We start from the raw sequence: 21,531 nt of genomic DNA on the forward strand, positions 1-21,531 counted from the left end.
TTGTCTTTCTTTGTATTTTATACCCCTCCACATGTGTATCAACAAAAGTAGTCTGCCTGACATTTATAACAAAGCAAATGAAGAAACTAAGGACAATAAAATGTGAACAACAACAGTTGCCTTTATTAACAAGAATAGGCCTGTTGTTGTTGTTGTTATTTAGAAGTCAGCACATAATGAATCAGCAACCACAATGTTATTTGGGGGAAATAGCGTAGATATTTTTCCAGAGTACAAGTTATTAGTATCCTGGGGGTTCCATTTCTCATTCCTGCAGGGTTTTTGATTGTTACTTACAGTAATCAAAGTACAAGTGAAACACAGAGTAAATAGATGCATTTCCATTATAACGTCATGAAACACTAACCAACACTTTTTTTTAGATGTTTACAAAGTTAGTTGTGTTGCACATCATAGAAGACAATGTTAGTATCTGTTCATTTTAACATTAGGAGAAAACTAGTTAATTTTGAGCTTTTTGTGATATTTTTGTCTTCCGGGTTTAAACTCCATATCGTGTAAACGTCACAGGCTGTTTCGTGGCAAATTACATCATAAATCGTCAGTGTCTCATTAATATTTATAAGATAGCGTGTTTTTATCCAATGCAGAGACGTTTCGCTTTTGTGTGTGTGCGCATCAATTTGCTTCGTGCGGCCAGGTCATCCGGGGGCGGGATGTCTGGGGCTCAGGATAATCGCACATGGATACGGTTTTGAAGTAAATGTGTAAAATATTATATTCAGTTTAATTATTTCTGTAATACTGCTAATCTTAGTAAGTCTTAGCTTATATCAGTTGCCCCGCCCACTCTTCGCCATTCTTCTCAAAGCATCCACGCCCATTAAGTAGCCTTTTTAAAAATGGTAGTGAGGTAGACTGGAGCTGAAACAGCGGGGTTTCATGACGCTTTAAAGATATGCGCAAAACTTTAGCGTTATTTTCTAAATGTCAACAAAAACTATTGCTGTTTCCATTAAACGATGTTATGCGACAAATTTTTTTATTAGTTGTCTTGCGGTAAGTCATTCCAAAATCCATGGAGACGGGTGTGTTCGACTTCATATGGTGCCACGCAGACCGGCATGCGGATGGCAACAAAATACAACGAGAGCGATTTGGAGGCATACAGAGCAGTCGACTCTCGTGGTATTTTTTACGTCATGCGCTTGTCAGTTCTTGTGATGCCTCATGAAGTTGACCTCTTCTGTCTCGTTCTCAAATCAAACATACCGTGCCATAATTTAAGAATGATCACGTGACCTTTATGTAAGTCAGGTGACCTGTATATGCGAAAAAATTGTGTTTCCGTTGCAGTTTTGCAATATATTCCGTTCGCGAATTGCCTGAAAAACCACCCCAGTCAAGCGTAAAAACTTTTTTACGATTTATTGCGAGTTTATGCAAAATTGTGGTTTCCATTAGGCACATTTTCAATTTGCACATTTTGAAGAGTAATTAAATGCAGCTAATGTCGCTGTCACATAAATACGCTGTGTACACACCAAACGCGAAGCATCACATTTCTCGCTCTAGATTTCTTGCGGTATTTGACTTTGTATCATGCAAATTTTTCGCTTGAGTTGAATCTTTTGAACTTGTGTGAAGATGCGATTTAGGCGAATAGCGAATGTTTTCATGGCAAACGAGCCGTCAATTTTGCGTCATTTGTGGGTGTTTGCGTCTAATCGCATTTTTGCATTGACTTCGGATGTAATTTGCTCGCGCAAATTGTTGAATTCGCTTTGGTGTGTACGCCTCATTACACTATAAAAATGTTTTGTTGCACTTAAATGTTTAAGTTTAAACAACTTGAATTAATTAATCAATTCAAATTTTTTGACTAGTTAGTTGCAATAAAAAAAAGAAAAGAATTTAAGCCCATTTAACTTTATTTTTTTTATTTATACCAACTCCTCACTAGCCAAGAAAGTTGAAATGACTTGTTAATTTAAGTTGTTTAAACATTAAAGGGCGATAAGGATTTCTTAAATCTCATAATTTCTGATCAGTATACTTTTAAAGTCAGCATGAAACAAAAGTTGTGGTTGTGTTATTTCCCTATCGTGACGTATATCTGCCTAAAACGGCTTCTGAAATGTGGAAAGAGGTTAATTTCATGGCAGCCCAATATAAGGTGAAATATTCTGATTGTAAGAAATCTCTGCAGTATTAATAAATAAATGGTTTTGATAGGTAACTCCATGCTGTTGAGGGTGCTGCCATCTTTGTATCCTCGCCAACCGGAGCCCATCCACCATCACGTGCGCGAACTGACTGCGCTGATGTCACAGCTGGACCAGACCGGCAGACGGCATCTGCTCCGACTGCTGCAGATGATCTCTGACCTTAACCCTCTGGTGAGTAAGGGAGGGAGGGAGGGAGGGACGGATGAGTGCATGACAGAATAAACGAGGGATCTGGGCACAGTTATTCTGGGTAACAAAGACAGGAATTTGCAGGTGACCAAGGATGGGTGGATCCAAAGGCGTAACGTAAGAGTGAGTGATTTAACAGTTGTTTTAACAAAACTCTTCATGGTCAGATGGTTTGGTAATGGACACCTGTGGCAATATAAAACAGACAAACGGATGTCGTAATATCAAAAAACACGTCGTAATACACAGCCTCCCCACAGCTTAATGAAAAAAAACCATTACTGGAAGAGAAAACGGGGAAACACGATTTTGGCAGAACAGAACAGTCATCCGGGTTTCCTGCATTTTGTAATGTTTTTCTTGGGGGGATAGGAGGGTGGGTCGTTTGCCAGTGAATAGCAGATGAACAAAGCCAGCAGTAAAGAATGCAGTAGTCATGAGGAATTAACAGTGTCTGTGCATTGGGTAACATGACTAAAATACCCCAAAACTGAGTGTTTTATTGTAAGATTGAAGAGAAAGGAAATGAGACATCTTAAAATATCTTTCTGTTATTGACATAGAAAGGAAATTTTTGAATAAGATCAGCATTTTTCGGGGATTTGTTCATCTTTCATTTTTTTAATTTTAGAGTAAAATAAAGTGTTCAAATGATAAATGTACTTTATGAAATATCAAAAGTACACTCTTAGAAAGGATGTGTTAATTTTGTACACATCTTTTTGTGTTAAGCTTTTAGCTTTTAACCAGGGTTCCCCAAATCTTACCCTGGAGGGCCGGAGCACCACAGAGTTTAGCTCCAACCCTTATCAAACTTATCCACCTGTGACTTTCTAGTGATCATAAAGACCTTAATTAGCTTGCTCAGGTGTGTTTGATCAGGGTTGGAGCTAAACTCTGCGGTGCTCCGGCCCTCCAGGGTAAGATTTGGGGAACCCTGAAGTACACTCACCTAAAGGAACACCTGTTCAGTTTCTCATAAATGCAATAATCTAATCAACCAATCAGATGGCAGTTGCTTCAATGCATTTAGGGGTGTGGTCCTGGTCAAGACAATCTCCTGAACTCCAAACTGAAGTTACTAGGATTTTCACACACAACCATTTCCAGGATTTACAAAGAATGGTGTGAAAAGTCAGTATGCAGCAAAGCATTTGTGAAGCCATAACACGCACAACCTTGAGGCGGATGGGCTACAACATCTGAAGACCCCACCGGGTACCTCTCATCTCCACTACAAATATGAAAAAGAGGCTACAATTTGCACAAGCTCACCAAAATTGGACAGTTGAAGACTGGAAAAATGTTGCCTGGTCTGATGAGTCTCGATTTCTGTTGAGACATTCAGATGGTAGAGTCAGAATTTGGCGTAACCAAGTAAGAACATGGATACATCATGCCTTGTTACCACTGTGCAGGCTGCTGGTGGTGGTGTAATGGTGTGGGGGATGTTTTATTGGCACACTTTAGGCCCCTTAGTGCCAATTGGGCATTGTTTAAATGCCACGGCCTACCTGAGCATTGTTTCTGACCATGTCCATCCCTTTATAACCATCATGTACCCATTCTCTGATGGCTACTTCCAGCAGGATAAAGCACCATGTCACAAAACTCGAATCATGTGATAATACTAAAAATAACTAAAAAAATGAGAAACCAATAAATAAACGACACGAAAAGATGCGCCATATAAGTAAATGGGAAGGACTGGCATATCATATGCACATAAAATTGGAATTTGGCGTATATATTGCACTTTTCAAATACGTACACATTTTATAAGAATGGGCTGAAAAATACTGATTGGGAAGCAATTGGGATAAATTGGGATTAACCTAGAATTTTCTTGTGTAAGGCTGGGAACGCTGCTTCTCACAGGGCATTGCGTCTGCTGCACTCCCAGTCCGTCCTGTCCATCTCAAATGTGTCGATTCAAATGTAATGGATTTCACTAGAGGATATTTAAGGATTAAGAAAATTTAGCAAAAGGGTGTTACTAGATTTATTTCATGCTGGCGAACCAAGGTGAAATGACTCATGCCTTTCTACTCGTGCCATTTCATTGAAGTCAATTAGATTTGTCAAGAGTGAATGTCAAGCGAAATTTCACTGATGATCTACTGCGTGTTTTCTCCTTTTCTCTTTGAGTCACTGTGTTTTAGTATGAGGTCTGTTTTGAGGTCATCACAGTAACACATCTATAAATTCAGATGAACTGTCAGTCTCCGGATGATGATGATGATGAGTTTTCTTGAGTTTCTTTCTCTATTTTCTGTTACCGTGTCAAGCCCATTTGCTGTATGACCATAGGTTTTGTTTATGGGTGGGTGGCTCTGAAATCAACCAATGAGAGTGTTGTGATTCTTTACACGGCAGTATTAGAACCATACTGTAAGAGACTTGAAAGAAGTTTTAGATGAATGTGTTTGTTCTTGAGCTTTTCTTGGTAAATCTTGGTTTCGTGTGACCCGCATTAAAGGCACAAACCCTGAATATTTGTTATATTATTTTATTATTTTGAAATTTAAAAAATTACAGGAAATGATTTTCAAACATAAGCTTCCTCAACATCTTACTCATCCTGTTCTATGTGCAGCAATTCCCATATTCATGTGTAATTTCATGGAAAGTTTCCAGATTTCCAGAATTTTGCAACCCTTAATACCAGGCCTTATATGTACTTCTAAGTGATCTCCCTTTTCTTTAGGTATTGTCTGCTTTGGTGCCGTCTTTGATTGGTTACCTCAGCGACTGTGATCTGAGTGATGCTGTTCTGAGCGTGTTGGTGAATGTCGCTCAGTCTAGCCCCGCCTCCCTCGCACCCTTCCTGTCAATGCTGAGAGGTGTCGGTCAACAGAACCCTGCGCTACTTGGACACATCGCTAAGATCCATGGAGCAGTGGGTCTTACCTGTGAGGTGGGAATTTACCAGCACAAATTTTCTAACTAAATTAGATTTATCTGATAGGTACTCTTAAGTCTTAAAAATGAGGAGAGTTTAAATAAACAAACAACTACTGTTCTCTACAAGAACATGTTCTGTGTTATCCGGCTCCAAAACCATTTAGCGAGTGTGTGCATAGACATATTACCCATAAGTCCTTGCAACCTTTCATGCCAAAAAAACATAATGTGCTGATGTGAGCTGCTTCTGATGATTTATTGTCTTTTCTGGTAAGTTACAAAACATTTCTCATTACTGTTCGTCTCAGAAATTGCCTTTCCAAAAATTGCCTTTCCATGGCATCTTCTTCACATTTCCTTAAATGCATCTTTGGCAGAACAACACAGGTGCTGATTCTCACACGTTAAGGTCTGCTTGGTAAAAACGAACTAAACTGTGACACTCTAGTGTCTTATTGAAGATGATTAAGGAACTGAAGCAAGTTTAAAAACAAACTTTTTATGCGGTTGGCTGGTGTGATCTTCATTGGATACAACATAGATAGGACTGGCACGTTGGGCTGTTTGTTCCTGCATGTTTTCTATCATTATCACATTTATTACATCGTGTAATTGAAATCAGGAGAGCGTAAAATTGTAGCTTTCAATGGTTCTTTATCTGTATGTCTGTCTGTCTGTGTCTCTCTCAAGTCTCATTTTCTCTCAGATTGTCCACCAATGTCTGCTCTCTCACACTTTTTTAAACAATTATTTATTGCCCATGTGCCATGTCTGACTATTTCACAATCTACTCAGTTACTGGGATTTTCACGCACAACCATTTCTAGGGTTTACAAAGAATGGTGTGAAAAAGGAAAAACATCCAGTATGCGGCAGTCCTGTGAGCAAAAACGCCTTGTTGATGCTAGAGGTCAGAGGAGAATGGGCCGACTGATTCAAGCTGACAGAAGAGCAACTTTGACTGAAATAACCACTCGTTACAACCGAGGTATGCAGCAAAGCATTTGTGAAGCCACAACACACACAACCTTGAGGCGGATGGTCTACAACAGCAGAAGACCCCACTGGGTACCATTCATCTCCACTACCAAAAGGATAAAGAGGTTACAATTTGCCCAAGCTCACCAAAATTGGACAGTTGAAGCCTGGAAAAATGTTGCCTGGTCTGATGAGTCTCGATTTCTGTTGAGACATTCAGATGGTAGAGTCAGAATTTGGCGGAAACAGATTGAAAACATGGATCCATCGTGCCTTGTTGCCACTGTGCAGGCTGGTGGTGGTGGTGTAATGGTGTGGGGGATGTTTTCTTGGCACACTTTAGGCCCCTTAGTGCCAATTGGGCATCATTTAAATGCCACAGCCTACCTGAGCATTGTTTCTGACCATGTCCATCCCTTTATGACCACCATGCAGGGACGTGCACAGGATTTTTTAGGGGCAGTTGCTCTGACCTATATAAAGGGCACCCCCCCCCCTCCCCCTAAATTTTTTTTATTTAAACTCACGGCCTATATGAAGGACTGGGAATAACAGGGTCTTTATTAAAATCAGCAAACATGTTTGCCTAATGCCTACCAAAAAAATTGTAGCCTAGGCTGCTTGTCTGCAAGCTATGATAGGTAGCTGCTATCTGTCTGATTATTTAGGCTTAAACGTGGCAAACTCAGCCTAGATTCATGAAGATTTTAACAGAGGTGGAAAGAGTAGCCAAAAACTTTACTCAAGTAAAAGTACAAGTAACTTAATAAATAATTACTCAAGTAGAAGTAAAAAGTATGCAATGAAAATAATACTCAAGTAGCGAGTTACTCATGAAAAAATAAATCTAGATATACACGCGCAAACACACACACACACACACACACACACACACACACACACACACACACACACACACACACACACACACACACACACACACACACAATACAGTGCCCTCCATAAGTATCAGAACTGTAAAGACAAGATTTTTCTGTTTGCTGTGGAGACCAGAAATTGGTAAGATAAATATCATTATGTCAGAAGTTTAGAATGTCACATTTTATTAACCTTTGTTTATGTTTCAACACATACATGCTTTAACAACAAAGAACAACAGCATTAAATGCTGACTTATGTATGTTGTACACAAATGCACATAAGTGAATCAAACTGATCCAACACAATTTATGCTTTTCATGTGTAAACAATCAGGACACAGCTAAGTGACCATAAAAAAAAATTATGTGACAGATTCTGTAGTTTTGTCTCATGTTCATCTTTTAATGTTTAGACATTTCTTGACTCCACAACAAACAGAAGAATAACGTTACTTATGAAGGGCACTTCTACAGTAGGCCTATGTGTAAAACTGCAGCATACACAAACAGTACAGAAAAAAGAATACAAACACAGAATAGACAAGCATTTCAAATTAACAAATTAACTCTAGTCTCAATGTTGATGTAGCTTATAGCTGAAATATCAGACAAGTAAACTGACAAAAGTTTTGCATATGTATAAAGTTAGAAATCTCCTCAGATGGTCTGAGGACATTGACAGTTTACACTTACATAAAAATGATTTGAGACAAAACTCATGTTTTCTTACGTTGTCATGTCACGTGTGTTTTGTGATAATCACTTACATCATACAGCACAGTATACAGCGAATCAGACGTCAATCATCGATGGATTTTCTTCAATCTGTGCTACAATGCTTCTGGAGGTTGCACGCGTTTAACTGTGTCTGACGATGGACGAACAGGTCGCGTGTATGTAATGGCGGGTACATGTGTGAAGTTTTGCTTTTAGTTAAAAGATTGGTAAATTCATTTCCACGTCACCCAAAACTGGTTATATTCTGCGTGTTTCTACATAGGTTACGAGTAAAACAGCTTCGGACGATTCCGTTTTGGCAGCGATCTGAACAATTCATTCAAACTGATTCGCGAACCAATTTAAAACGCTTGGCCCATTCGCTTTGTAAAGAACCGACTCAAAAGACTCATTTATTTTCAACACTTTGTAAGGAATCGTCTCAAACGAGTCATTAATTCGCGAATGCGCCAGAAACAGGAGATAGCAATTTAAAAATAAAATACAAATTTCGTAATTAATTAAAATACACAGTAACGAAGGAACGCTGCATAGTGTAAACGAAGTAAAAGTACAATTAATTTTTTTCCACCTCGGAAGGGCAACTTGAGTCGAGAAGGGCATATGGGCAGTTGCCCGGGCAACCTGAGCAACCCCCCTGTGCACGTCCCTGCCACCATGTGCCCTCTGATGGCTACTTCCAGCAGGATAATGCACCATGTCACAAAGCTTGAATCATTTCAAATTGGTTTCTTGAACATGACAATAAGTTCACTGTACTAAAATGGCCCCCACAGTCACCAGATCTCAACCCAATAGAGCATCTTTGGGATGTGGTGGAACAGGAGCTTCGTGCCCTGGATGTGCATCCCACAAATTTCCATCAACTGCAAGATGCTATCCTATCAATATGGGCCAACATTTTTAAAGAATGCTTTCAGTACCTTGTTGAATTAATGCCATGGAGTTCTGAAGGCCGGTCATAAGGGTCATTTTTTTAAATTAAGGCTTATACATTATCTTAAAGCTGAACAAATCAGGATATGACAATATCTGACCGAGATACAACTTTTTGAAAATCTGAGGGTCTCAAAAAATTTTATATTTAAAAAATCGCCTTGAGAAAAAGTTAATGCTAATGATAAATAAATGTTTTAGATATTTAAGGTAGGACATTTACAAAATACCATTATAAAACATGAACTTTACTTGATATCGTGATGATTTGAAATAATATATAAACCTGTAGATAATTTTTGGCTGTTGCTACATATACCGTGCAACTAATGACATTTTTACTCTAGTTAGCATCATGGTCGAATGCACAGCCTTGCAAAGTTGACTTGTATGTGTACACAGAAGTTCGACGAATCCGCAATGCAACAAAATTCAATGCATCTCTTTGGCCTGGAGAGTGTTAAGCCCGTAGTGTAGTTTTTTTTCTTACGTGTACGTGATCGTTCTTGCACGGTCGAATGCACAGCCTTGCAAAGTATAGTTTATTTAACTCGTACGTGTACACAGACTTTCAATGCATGCGCATGTCAACTAGGCTGTTAAGGGCTAGTAGAATAAGCTGACATGTAAGTTACTTACAGTCAGTAGAATGTCTAAAGTGTCAAAATAAAGTCTTACCGAAATTTTGTGGGATTTTTAATCAGGCACTGTTGTTTCTCTTGTTTTCCGTCTGTTTGGTAAACTGATACCTGCAGCATACTTGGCCGTTCCTCAATGTTTCTTAATGTGTTTGCGTTGGAGGAGGTCCATACTCTGACCAGCTGTGATCAGAGCCATGTGGAGATGAAATGCCACAAGTTGGACGCCATTTGGTCCAGTTACGGTTTGAACAGACCTACTCAGAGCTCCCACAAGCCCAAGCAAGAAAACAATCAAGGAAATATGGCACTTCTGTACAGCGATGATGTAGCCCTGGAGCAACGTCAAGCATCAATCACAAACCTAGTGAAAAAATGTACAGATATATATATAATTATGCACATGAGGGCATTGCACAGAAATGGTTTCACGTGGACACCTACCCTATTTTGGCTTGTTAACCAGTCATGGGGATGATTGCCAAATTGCTGAATGCTGAAAAACTGTGGCTTCTTTCTTCATATTTGTGAAAGCAAAATTGGAAGAGACAGGACAAAAAGGAAAGGTTAGGCGGTCTTAGTAAAGCCTCACTGAGGCATAAAGTGTTAAACATCTAGACGCACAAAGCAAGCACACGTGAGCAGTAGCGCACACATGCTTGAACACCACAGAGGATTGATCCGGACCATTGTTGTGTTATACTGTAGACCGCAGGCGAGGCTTGAGACGGGCCAAATTGCTTCCTTTCCCATGTAGCGCTGCGAAATAACATTTCTAAAAGTGTTTCTACTCTGCTGTTGTTATGAATAAGCTATTATAGATAAAGAGAAGGATTGAAATGATTTAGTGTAAGTGCTTACCTTGTTTTATAGAGACTTAAATAACCAAGAGGGTTTCTTCGAGTAATGTAACCGAAAAGCCCTGCGTCATCTTTTGAACTGCTTGTGTAAGGGGCAGCTTTTTTTCGCAATGTATGTTATTAAAGCAGTCCATTGTAAACCTCAGAGGCATCAGTTAATCACATTGACATTTCAAGTCATGTGATTTCCTTTATGAGCCGTGATTTATCTCCATTATAAAATGCAAAAAATGGGTTTTAGTCATGCTGTCACACTGAATTTCTTAGTGTTCCTTAAGTGTACAGTATAGCTGAGTCTAGACCCTCAACCTTAAAAAAAAAACATTCAGAGGACCACCTTTACAAACATGAGTATCAATGCAGAAAAACGATGCATTTAAACATGCCTTTCACGTCACTAAAGTTGCTAAAGGTGGTACCTGTTTAGATGAATGAGGCATGTCATTGCTTCCAATAGAAAAAACAAACCACATGTGTGTCATTTCGAACAGAATAATAACATTTAAAGTGGAAGATGTAAAGGTGGACTTTTAGGCTTACTGTGCGTTTACACCAGACGCGGAAGAGGCGGCAAAAACGTGCTATTTGCGCGTACACAAAAAAATATAAAAAAATTATTCAATTAAGATTTATTTTCTTGATTAGCAAAATGACCTAAGAAAATAAGTCTAGTTTTTAGACAAAAATATATAAACTTTAAGTAAATTAAAACAGGCAAAAAAAAAATGTTTTTTCATAAACAACTTAATTCAAGAAATTTTTTCTTATTTCAATGGCAGATTTTTTTGCTTGTTTTAAGCACAAATTTGCTTACATTTGATATTTTTGTCGGAAAAACTAGGCTTATTTTCATAGGTCATTTTGTTCATTAAAGGTAGGGTAACAGATTTGATCCTGAATCATTTTTTGTTATGGTGGTTAAAAGTCTCCTCACATCCTGATAGCAATCGCTGTGTTAAGTTGTTTAAATGTATTTGTAAAAATGTATGTCATCTGTGAAAGGCATAGGACCAAAAAATGTTCAACCAATCATAGATTTTGGTCCGAACGGACGTTTCCTTTTTGTCCCTCATACGTAAGCGTAATTCCACGTAATTCCACAATTCCAAGTCCACGCAGACACCATACGTCATCAGCGCATTCACGTGCGCTCACACGTGCGCCACAAAACAAAAGACATCTTTTATAACAACAACAGCAAAAACTGCCTGGATCAGCAAAGAGCAAAAACCCAAATGAACATTGGTAACTTTACTGCTTTACCACGAGCTGCAAACAGCTGCAGGAGGCAAAGGGTCTGAAAGGGTCGTTGCACTGTTTATTTTGGTAAGGTAGGTACGCGATATGTTTGTATTCAGATGGATTCAGATATTCTACTTTGATGAAACATTGTGTTGCTTATGAAATTTGTGCTCGTTTACGGATTAGCGTAACGATATAGTTACTACGTCTACACAACCGAAAGTGTGCTTTAACTAATTCTGATGTAAACCAGTTGTTTATGTTGGTTATTTTGGAAATGTTATTCACTTTGTACTGCAAAGTTTTCTCACTGGTGAATGAGACATGAGACGTGACCGTCTGATCTGTGCGTGTTCATGTGTTTGGAAATAGGCGTGACTTTGGATGGCGATTTGACTTGAGGGTGGGATCGGGATTTCATTGCTAGGCGGCTACCGTTAGCATTTTTCTAAATGTGAAACCCTACCTTTAAGAAAATACATCTTAATTTAAAAAGTTTTAGATATTTTTACTGAAAACAAGACAAAAATAAGAAAGTCATTTTTTGCAGTGTAGTTGGACACTTGAACATTTTGAGTTTACTCGCTTCTTTTGTGCATAAAATTAACATGTAAATAACTTGCGCTTGCCGCCTCTTCCGCGTCTGGTGTGAACGCACCATTACAAAATTTTCTTCTATATGTATATACATACAAATATACAATATACATATATAAACATACAAATATATCAAATGAAATAACAGACCCTCTGCTTTCCAAAAAACAAACAAAACTGGAAAAAAGCTTAATTCTATTTTCATTTGTTCTCTTTTATAACCTCTTAAATATGGGTAGGTTTCTTCAAAAGTACAAAATTTTGAGCAAAAAACTGAAATAATTGCATTTTTGTAAAGGAATTTTGTTAGAGATCAGATTCAGAACAATTATCAAAACATACACAGAGTTTAAAATGTTAATAAATTAGTTTTTGCTTCAGTTTTTTATGAATTGGGTAAGAGCTTTCTCTTAATTGACCAGATAACTCAATGGGGGTGAAAGAGTAAAAGTTAAAATATTCAGCGGCAGAAAAAATTAAGAGATCTCTTTAAGACTGTTTTCAGTTCATCTAAATGTAGCCTACTATTTAAAGGTATGCGTTTAAGTAAAACGTGTTTAAAGGAATAGTCTACCCTTTTGCCATATTAAACTATGTTATTACCTCAACCTAGACAAATTAATACATACCTATCTTTTTTCAATGCGTGCACTGTACAGCGTGTTGTGAATGTGTTAGCATTTTGCCTAGCCCCATTCATTCTTATGGTACCAAAAAAAGTTTTATTTTGTATAACTCCTCATGTAACAGTCTTTAAATAGGGAAAACACGGAAGTGTTTGGTGGCTTCCCTGTTTGGTACCATAGGAATGAATGTGGCTAGGCTAAATGCTAACACATTCACGACGTGCTGTACAGTGCACGCATTGAAAAAAGATAGATATGTATTAATTCGTCTAAGTTGAGGTAATAACATAGTTTAATATGGCAAAAGGGTAGACTATTCCTTGAAGTTTTTGTTTTTGCACCAAAAGTGGTTCTTTGCTCGTAATCATAGAAGAACCATTTTAGTGCCATATAGCACCGGTGAAGCACCGATGAAGCACCTGTGTAGAACCATATAGTGCTTTGTAGAACCATATGTGGTGCTATAGTGGTGCTAAATGGCCCCTATATGGTTCTACACAGGTGCTACACAGGTGCTTCACCGGTGCTATATGGCACTAAAAATGGTTCTTCTATGGTTACGATCCAAAGCAACAGTTTTGGTGCTATATAGCACCGTTTGTTTTTTTAGAGTGTACCAAAAACATTTCTGCCAAATTCCTAATAAAAATACCATTATGTTTTATTTGCATTTATTTACTGAAAATTGAAACAGGAAAAATTTGCTCAGAATAACACCAAAAAGATGATTAGCCTTTGTTGGAAGTCAACAGACACTGGTCTAAAATGCTCACAATACATGTAGAAATTATTATAAAATGCAAAACTGGAGTGGTCTCTTAATTTTTTCAGCAGCTGTATTAAAATGATTTGTACTTGTGAATTGCCACTGCTGTCACTCGTGTCGAGCTAGGTAGGCGTGGTTTCAGCAACCAGTTACCATAGGTCCACTCGAGTCCCGCCTCTTTGACGATTTTCGATTTTCCAGTGACGCGCTGCCAAAATGGCGACGACAGGTTCAACCTGCTTTGAGCTTCACAAATGCGCTTCACAAACCTATGGGTGACTTCACCGACACTACATCCATATTTTTTACAGTCTATGGTCAAAACAAACGGCACTAATTGAAATATGAAGAGATGTACGCAGACACAACCAAGTTATCGTGACAACCCTCCACCGCAGTGCTTGTTTGTGAGTTTTATTATGGACTGTTTTGGTAACTTTCCCTTCACTAAAACTTGAAGTAATAATCACGTCTTTTTTACAAGTGATTAATTTTATGTCCTCCTGGCCCTGCCTCTCATTTCCTCTTGAAGATGTGTAACATTTTACTGGATTCAGTCTCACGCTGAGCGACAAAGACTAACATCTATTAAACCCATATGAGCAGCAGAACACACCACCGACCCTGCGGCCGCTAACCACGCGTTGTTTTTTTAAAGCAACACATCGTAATGCAAACCCAAACAAACATCAATGGCAGGTCGAGCTACGTGTTTGTACGTATTTGAACAAGCAAACGGACCCCATGCGCTTGTTTATTTACACGCGTCATCTTAATGTCGTGGGGGGATTATTGTACGTGGGTTTTAAAGCCTGGCTTGATGACGTTTTTGTTTTCGAAAGCATTTAGATCTTTCTTTGTTTTTGACCTATTTTTGTTAAACGGCCCGCTGCCACTGATTTAGTTTTGGATCGTGACTGGGTTTGATGTTGAAAGACTTCAGTTGTTGTTAAATAATTTATTGTAAACTGAACAATTTAACATTTACAATAAAAAATATTATATAATTGAATCTCTTTCAAAGTGCTTTAGGGAGACTGATGTTTCGACATATTTCATCTTAGGGTGAATTTTGAACATGTTTTTTGAGGATTTCACCATCTATAATGAAATATACATGTACATATGCTTTAAATCTCTTCAGAAACTTTTCCATCCAGCTAGGAGGCTGAAATTTGAATGTATTCATCTCAGTGCAAGCCTGTGAAGTTTATCATCTGGACCCTGGTGCAATGCATATTTTGAGGCCTGTGGTAGAGTATATTGACCTCTATGAAACCCATCTGGAGTCTTAAAGTATCCTATAGTAGACCTCTGAAGTGTTCCTCTATGGGGGTGATTTTGAGATGATTGTGTGTGCTGGGGGTAAGATGGAATGTAGTTTTTTAGGAAGGCTAAGGGAATTTTGGGAAAAAATTGGGATTTTTTTCTGTGTGTATGCATGTGTATATAGTCCAACGTGTAAGCCTGGCTCATGTTCACACTCTCCGGACAATTCTGCAGGGATGTTTCCTAGAATTGTGGGAAGTTTATCCCCGTTTGAATGATGAAACTGAAAAGTGATTGTTTGTGCGACGTAACAGCACCCGCAGGCAGTGAATAGAAATTTCTGAACGGTGCCCATTTTACTGGTACCAGTACAGGACAAAAGTGCCAGCTTCCATTCGCTTGTGCAATAGTCTGTGTTTTGCCATGCTGTGATATTTTTAAATTCTGTTTATGTCCTATGACTACAGTAGGTTTTTTGCGGGCATGATCGTTTCGTAACATCCCACGTTCACTTCCAAAAACAACTTGTTCAATGTATTTGACCCAGACATTTTATGTTTTTGAACATGTGTACTTGTGTCAGTATTACAATGCTTCCTCCTCTTCAAGTGTAGAGTCAACAACGAAAAAAATGTTTGTACGTTGGTTTTTCAGAAACGTATAAACACTGTGCCCCTGTGGTGCTATCAAAACATTTCTTTGTTTGTTTGAACATGCTCAACCAACACAACAATCAGCCAATGGTTTCAGCTCCAAAAAAGTAGTTTTACTTCAAAGGACAATAATTTAGGAAAGTTTAACCACATAGCATTCCTGTAAAAGGTTAAAAAATTTAAAAAGGACACTAATTGTACCTGCTGTGTTGATTGTATCTTAATCGTTTACATCATTCCAATCACAAGAATCCCAGCTTTCCAAATATACAGTATGTGACATGTTTAGCTTTTTGTTTTTGAGTTGTTGTATGTCATTTAAAGGGATACTTCACCGATTTAGCATTCAGCTTTGTATCTGTAGAAACCCGGCAGTATTACTGAATGACCATGTTTCCCTCCCTCATTTCCCCCTGAGAGGAGAGATATCTGCATTTTGGTTCTGCAAAAAAGTCCTCCGATGATGTAATATGACGATTTTTGCATCATCGGAGGACTTTTTTGCAGAACCAAAATGCAGATATCTCTCCTCTCAGGGGGAAATGATGGAGGGAAACATGGTCATTCAGTAATACTGCCGGGTTTCTACAGATACAAAGCTGAATGCTAAATCGGTGAAGTATCCCTTTAAGTTCCTCCCACGGAACTTTAAAGGGTTAATCAATAAATATATTTTTTACCACACAATGTATAGACTTCTACTTTCAGTGTATTAATATATTCAGTATTTTTTTTGTTTTTTGTTGATATAAACCACGCAAACAGTGTTACGTCTTAGGCAGGGTGGGTGGCTTGTAGGAAAAACCCTTATAGGGAAAACAAAAAGCCCTTGTCTGCATTTCGATTTCGTGAATGTTTTGTTTTCTTGTTATAAACAGCTTTAACAACACCAGGCTGAGTTTACATTAAATTCTTTGGTTTAAAGCTCCCGTTTTTCCTGATCCCATTTTTCAAACTTTAGTTGGTGTGTAATGTTGCTTATAGATCATAAATAATACCTGCAAAATGATAAAACTCAAGGTTTACTGCCAGGCGATATATTTTCTTTAACAGAAGTCCTCTTTCAAAGCCTACAGCGAATGGTTGGTTTGGACTACAGCCCTCTACTTACCGATTTAATGACGTCAATATAAGAGTTTTTGACTTAACTCCGCCCACAGGAATACATCAGTCATCAGCTAAGCTAACGGCAAGCTAAGCTGCTATCGAATCACAACACACTAAACAAACTACCCATTTAAAACTTGTTACGTATTTCTAAAGGAGGCACTTCATAGAACAAGGAAGACATCAGCCTGTTTTAGGACAGTAAAAACAGCGCTATACAGTTAAGTAAATTGTGTGAAAAATAATATGCTTTTCAACGCGAAACATGAACACGTGTTATTGCACACTGTAAACACAATCAAAGCTTCAAAAACACAGAAAGAACAGGACCTTTAAATATCTTTCATAATGTTTAACTGCTGCGTACACACCAAATGCGAAACATCACGTTCCTTGCTCTAGATTACTCGCTGGGTTTTACTTCGTGTCATGCAAATTTTCCGCTTGAGGTGAATTTTTTTAACTTGCAAGGAAAACGCATTTGGAGTGAACAGCGCATGTTCTCCGCAATCACGCCGCCCTATCTGTGTTATTCGCATGGCCCTGTGCGAGTTCACGTCTATTTTCATCTTTACATTGACTTTTTTATGTAAACTCGCGCAAATAGTTAAATTCGCTTCTGGTGTGTACCAGACATGGGGACTTGTGACTTGGTGACTTGGATTCGAGTCAACTTGAGTCGCTATTTTTGTGACTTGTGACTTGACAAAAAATAAAATACTCGGACTTGGGAGTTAAAGACTCGGGACTTGACTTGACTTGAGACACGATGACTTGAATGACTTGAGTGTTAATCACATCATGTTTTCAGTTTGAATATAATTATAATAGTAATATATTAACTATTTTAAAAAAATAAAGTTGACCCAGTTGGAGCGCAGGTCATGCCCTCTCGTACCTTATGCACACCACACACCACAGAACAGATATCAACATGTCAGAGGGGTAGCAAGGGTCATCGCTTTCGGCTTCAACAAGATGGCAAAAGACGAACAGTCTGTTGCAAGACATGCAACATAAAAATCACGGGCAGCCATACGACAACCTCCAATATCATCTGTCATTTGAAGAGCCATTCTGCCCAGTAAGTGCTTGTCAATTTGTTAATATCTGGTTAGTTAGTTGGTAGTTAGCTAATGTAATAATAGCTAAAGTAGCCATTAACCTTCATCATACCGTGTTAGGGACAAATGTAGGCAAAATAAGTTTAATTTATTTTTTAAAAATACTTCCCTTGATCTGAGCGGTACGAGACTTGGCTACTTTTTCTAAGTGTGCCACCTGAACACACACAGAGAAAAATGACTGGATTCTAGAATGTTAGGGCCGGTTTACATATCGCGTCTTTTGCACGCTTAACCAACACATGGATTGTAGGCAACAGTTTACTTTTTGGGATTGGTGATGTAGTAAAGACCGACATTATTATATTTCCTGCTTCGGACTAACAGCCTGTAAATTAACTCCTGTTTGCATTGCATTGGGAGTGAATCTTTCAAACATGGTAAGGAGCGTCACATTTCTGGCTGACGTCAGAGGTATTCAGGCCAATCACAACGTACAGATTAGCTGGCCAATCAGGAACACAACGCTTTTTGAATCAATGAGTTTTGTATAAAATCTGTGCATTTCAGGAAGAGAGTGAAATCTGGAGCTACAAAAATTTACGAAAAAAAGACACGAATTGCGTGAAGCGATGATGCGAGTGCGCAATGCTCACCTTAATTGCGTCTTCTTGGCAAGTTGTAACATTTTAACTCTAGTGTGAAGTTTGCTAAACACGTCGTCGCGCAAGCCATTCAGCGAAGAGTATATTGACACATTCGGTTTGACGTGTCTGATTGTATAAGAAAACATTGTTTAAATTTGCTCGAAAACAAGTCATCCCACGAGTAATCCAGAGCATATTTGCTTCGCTTTTGGTGTATACATGCTATTACACCTTTTAAAAAAATTACGATTTACTTCCAACTAGAATGCAGAAAGTTAAAGTGTAAAGCAATTTTTTAAAACTGTATATGTAAAATAGCTATTTTGTTAGGCCTTTGTCAAGGCAGTGATTTTCCAACAACACTAGCTGAAAGGCTGAATATAAACATTTAGAAAATTCACAAAAGCATCCAGCTGTGCTAAATGTTATGATTAGCTTTCCCAGCTCTTAGTAAAATACCAACTAAACCACCGAACTGCAGGATTTAAATGGGCTGTAATCATTCTTAAATAACTAACTCAAATATACAGCTTAAATGGTAGGACTGCAACCTCTCAGCAGCCATTAAAACACGTCAAACCGAAGTCATCTTTGAAGGATGCTTGATGTCCGTCCAGACATGTGTAAAACTTTCCTTACATATTTACTCGAAATGCTTTATATCCACCAACACCTACCGGTTATGGTTGAGCTCAGGTGATAATTAATAACAAACTTCATTTACTGGCAACATTTCACAGGACGCGAGGAGACGTGCCAGCTTTATAGCTTCACCTCATTAGAGATTGTTTTAATCTATTGGAGAAAAAGATGAAGAATGACATTAGATGCTGAAATAACCAGGTGTAATAACATGCTATGTGTAAGTTTATTACTGTAAATATTTTAGGATCAGGTATAAGTAAAGTGTGAGATGTCTGCGTCAAACAGCGGCACTGAATTATTTTCTGATGTGGAAAGCATAGTTAGTGAGTCAAGCCCTAAAAATGACTAAAAACATCATATAAGTCTGTCTTCACGGCCTGAAATGAATTTCTGAAAACAGGGGGTAATCCCCCCTGCGATGACTCAGAATTTATTCACTTTTGGAAGGATGTCAAAAATTATATAACAGCCTCATTTAAATGCTTGCACATTTTAAGGGGATCTGCTTTGCTAAATTCAATATATTTGAATGCTGTGTGTTACGAAACATAATGTTTCAAAGCAGTGACTTTTAAGAAGAGTGCCTTAGAAACTCTACAGAAAAGCTGTGGCTAAAATGCGTGGGGCTTGGGATAAATGATATGGTCCCCATTGATCCAGCAGTGTAACGATATTTTTTGTGGACACATCGAGACAAGTTGTAATGCAATCATTCAGATTTTATTTACAGTGTTATTGTTTGTAGCTGACATAAATTTTATTTAAAGTGCACCTATTTCATTGCTAAAAAATAACATTATTTTGTGTATTTGGTATAATACGATGTGTTCGAGTGGTTTATGGTTCAAAAACACATTATTTTTCACATACCATACATTTTTGTAGCTCCAGATAATACTGCTTTCCACAAACACTCTGATTGGTTACAAAGGTCATTGATCTGAAAAGCGTCGATTGGCCAGCTACCCTAGGGTGCGTTTCCCAAAAGCATCGTTAGCCAACGAACATCGTAAGTTCCATCGTTACTAACATCGTTCAACGATTTGGTGTTTCCCGAAACCACTGTTCAAACAAACATTAGCAAACTGCATCACTAACTTGTGTCGTTGGAACAACAGCTCTTCCCCTGTCCTTAGAAGCATCGTTCTTTGTTATTATCATATGTAGACTTACGTTGATCATGCTTTTGAACAAAATAAGCAAAAAACATGTAGTACAGTCTATATCCATCATTCTAAATATATTACAATTTTATTTTACGTCTTTAAATGTGTAAACAGAATGAAAGCGCTGCATTTGAAAACTGTGCACGTGCGCAGCCTACAAGCTTTAAGACCCTGGGGAATCCCTGGGAGGAGTGACGTAAGAGGGAACTTGCGCGTGAATTAAATATCTTGAAAATAAACAACAGATAAATAAATCACGATGACAAAATCAGTCTTCCGATGCAATATATGTTATTTACAGCAATAATCTGACATTAAATCGATTTGCACAGATTAATTAGTACTTCACCTCCCACGTGACATCATCAACTAAACCAACATGGTTCAAATGACGAATGTGAGACAAAGTTACTATGCTTTCGGGAAACAGTCGTGACAAGGTAGTTCGTTTCTCCAAAAATGCATCGTACTATGGTCGTTCAGCAACGAGTTACGTCGTTGTTTGGGAAACACACTCTGTACGTTGTGATTAGCCTGAATACCTCTGATGTCAGCTGGAAATGTGATGCTCCTTACTATGTTTGAAAGATTCCCTCACAATGCTAACAGGAGTTAATATTTTCTTTACTACCTTATCAATACGAGACGAATCTGATCTAGAAAATGCAGATGACCAAGCTGATTGATCAACTTTGCCAGCGTGGCTTGGGCAGAAAGTAACAGATTAATAAGGTATGGATACTAAAACATAAAACCATGTCTGCATTTGTGATTGTATAAACGACAAACAAGCGCTACTCTGCACTGCACAAAACTCGTGTTGAATCATGGTTTAGTGAGTAGTAAATTATTTAAAGAGGCCCTTCCACATAAAACCATTTTTACTTGTATTTTTTGATATGTGTTAGGTCCATATGTGTTTGTGTTGTGTCGTGAATGTGAAAATTAACTTCCAGCTCCTCTGTCAGCTCTAGCCACTGAAAAGAAATAAGCGGAGAAATAAGGTCAGTTAGAAAAGCTTATCAGTGTGACGTGGAACTGGTCATTACTATTCATGAGCTCTTCAACTTGAGACCGCGCCCACATATTACGTGTAGTTGAGTTAGTTTTCATAACAAGTTACAGCAAGGATGGCTAAACGTCAATCGTACCATATTCGGGCCATTGTTTTTCGTCGAGACATCATTTCTATTAAACGAGGGAATCATAACAGTTGCTACATGTTTGGATGTTCAGAAGAACGCTGGATTTGAAGAGAGACTGCGATTAAAAAGCAATGCTCCTCAATCAATATTGGATCCGGACGTAATGGTGGCGCAGCTTATGTGAGTAAAACACTTTAGTACTATGTGTCACTATGGTGGCCGGTGTTTTCTCTTCCGAGGGATTCAAATTCATGCTGCACACGCTTTGAAAGGGTTTATGATAAAAGACAC

At 38.2% G+C, this 21,531-nt stretch overlaps 1 protein-coding gene across 3 annotated transcripts in view; it reads left to right on the forward strand.

Annotated features, from left to right (window-relative positions):
- Positions 1–21,531, forward strand: part of veph1 (ventricular zone expressed PH domain-containing 1) — a 132,406-nt gene that overhangs the window by 62,893 nt on the left and 47,982 nt on the right. For all 3 annotated transcript variants that reach the window (XM_065246633.2, XM_073815838.1, XM_073815837.1), the window contains 2 exons: positions 2,197–2,360; positions 5,086–5,295. In XM_065246633.2, coding sequence (XP_065102705.2) covers positions 2,197–2,360; positions 5,086–5,295 — 374 coding nt within the window. The remainder of the gene's footprint in view (positions 1–2,196; positions 2,361–5,085; positions 5,296–21,531) is intronic.

Source organism: Paramisgurnus dabryanus, chromosome 9, assembly GCF_030506205.2.
Source record: "Paramisgurnus dabryanus chromosome 9, PD_genome_1.1, whole genome shotgun sequence".
NCBI classification, from domain to species: Eukaryota; Metazoa; Chordata; class Actinopteri; order Cypriniformes; family Cobitidae; genus Paramisgurnus; species Paramisgurnus dabryanus.